This window comes from Cucurbita pepo, unplaced genomic scaffold (genome assembly GCF_002806865.2).
Source record: "Cucurbita pepo subsp. pepo cultivar mu-cu-16 unplaced genomic scaffold, ASM280686v2 Cp4.1_scaffold001515, whole genome shotgun sequence".
Classification (NCBI taxonomy): Eukaryota; Viridiplantae; Streptophyta; class Magnoliopsida; order Cucurbitales; family Cucurbitaceae; genus Cucurbita; species Cucurbita pepo.
In genome coordinates this window covers 6287-7118 of record NW_019647672.1, presented here as the reverse complement: position 1 = coordinate 7118, position 832 = coordinate 6287, and the positions used below count along the sequence as shown (strand labels likewise).

At 38.9% G+C, this 832-nt stretch overlaps 1 protein-coding gene across 1 annotated transcript; it reads left to right on the top strand.

The window, feature by feature from the left end:
- Window positions 1-53: 53 nt before the first annotated feature.
- LOC111786350 (cytokinin riboside 5'-monophosphate phosphoribohydrolase LOG4-like) lies at window positions 54-806 on the top strand (the record flags this gene model as incomplete). The annotated part of the gene is made up of 4 exons (XM_023666652.1): window positions 54-239; window positions 317-347; window positions 536-635; window positions 703-806. Coding segments are annotated over exons 1-4 (285 nt in total), but the record flags the coding sequence as incomplete, so codon positions are not given.
- Window positions 807-832: the final 26 nt, after the last annotated feature.

The window sequence follows — 832 nt, the reverse complement described above, 5'->3', positions numbered from 1 at the left end:
CCAGCAAGGACGTTGGGCCTCCAGAGGGTGGATTGCGAGATCCTACCTGGGTTAGAAAGGGGAACGAGACAATATCTACTAGCGGTGATCTTTGCCCGTTAAAATATACCCTTTTTCATTGAGTTCTATTCTTTGTGTTAGGTCTCAAGGAGATTGGACCTTGTTTACGGTGGAGGAAGTATTGGCTTAATGGGACTCGTCTCTCAAGAGGTTCACAACGGAGGTGGACATGTGATAGGGTAAAATTAATATTTTTCGAGTTAAATATTTGACCGAAATTCATTTGATATTTGATGGGTTATTAATTATTTGACAGAATTATCCCAAAAACATTGATGCGTAAAGAGGTAAGAAATCTCGATTATCGTGCAAATATAACTAAAAAAAACAAGGATAAAGTTTTGAATTTGAATGTTACAAATATCATCCGACATAACATGTTTTAAGACAAAGTTTAAGAAATATAAAAACTTAGGATTAAAAATCCATAATGTTGATTATGTGTATTATTTACTATATGGTGTTGGTGTAACAGATTACTGGGGAAACAGTTGGGGAGGTCCGACCAGTTGCCGACATGCATCAAAGGAAAGCGGAGATGGCCCGCCACTCTGACTGTTTCATTGCCCTCCCAGGTCTCTTTCTCTCTTAACCAAACAAAACATTTTTAGCTTAAACTAAACTAATCATGTTACCCAACAGGTGGATATGGAACATTGGAAGAGCTCCTCGAAGTCATAACGTGGGCCCAGCTCGGTATCCACGACAAACCGGTAAGATCCTATCTAAAACGGTTTTATCGCGACACTCGAATACTATTAGAAATCACGAG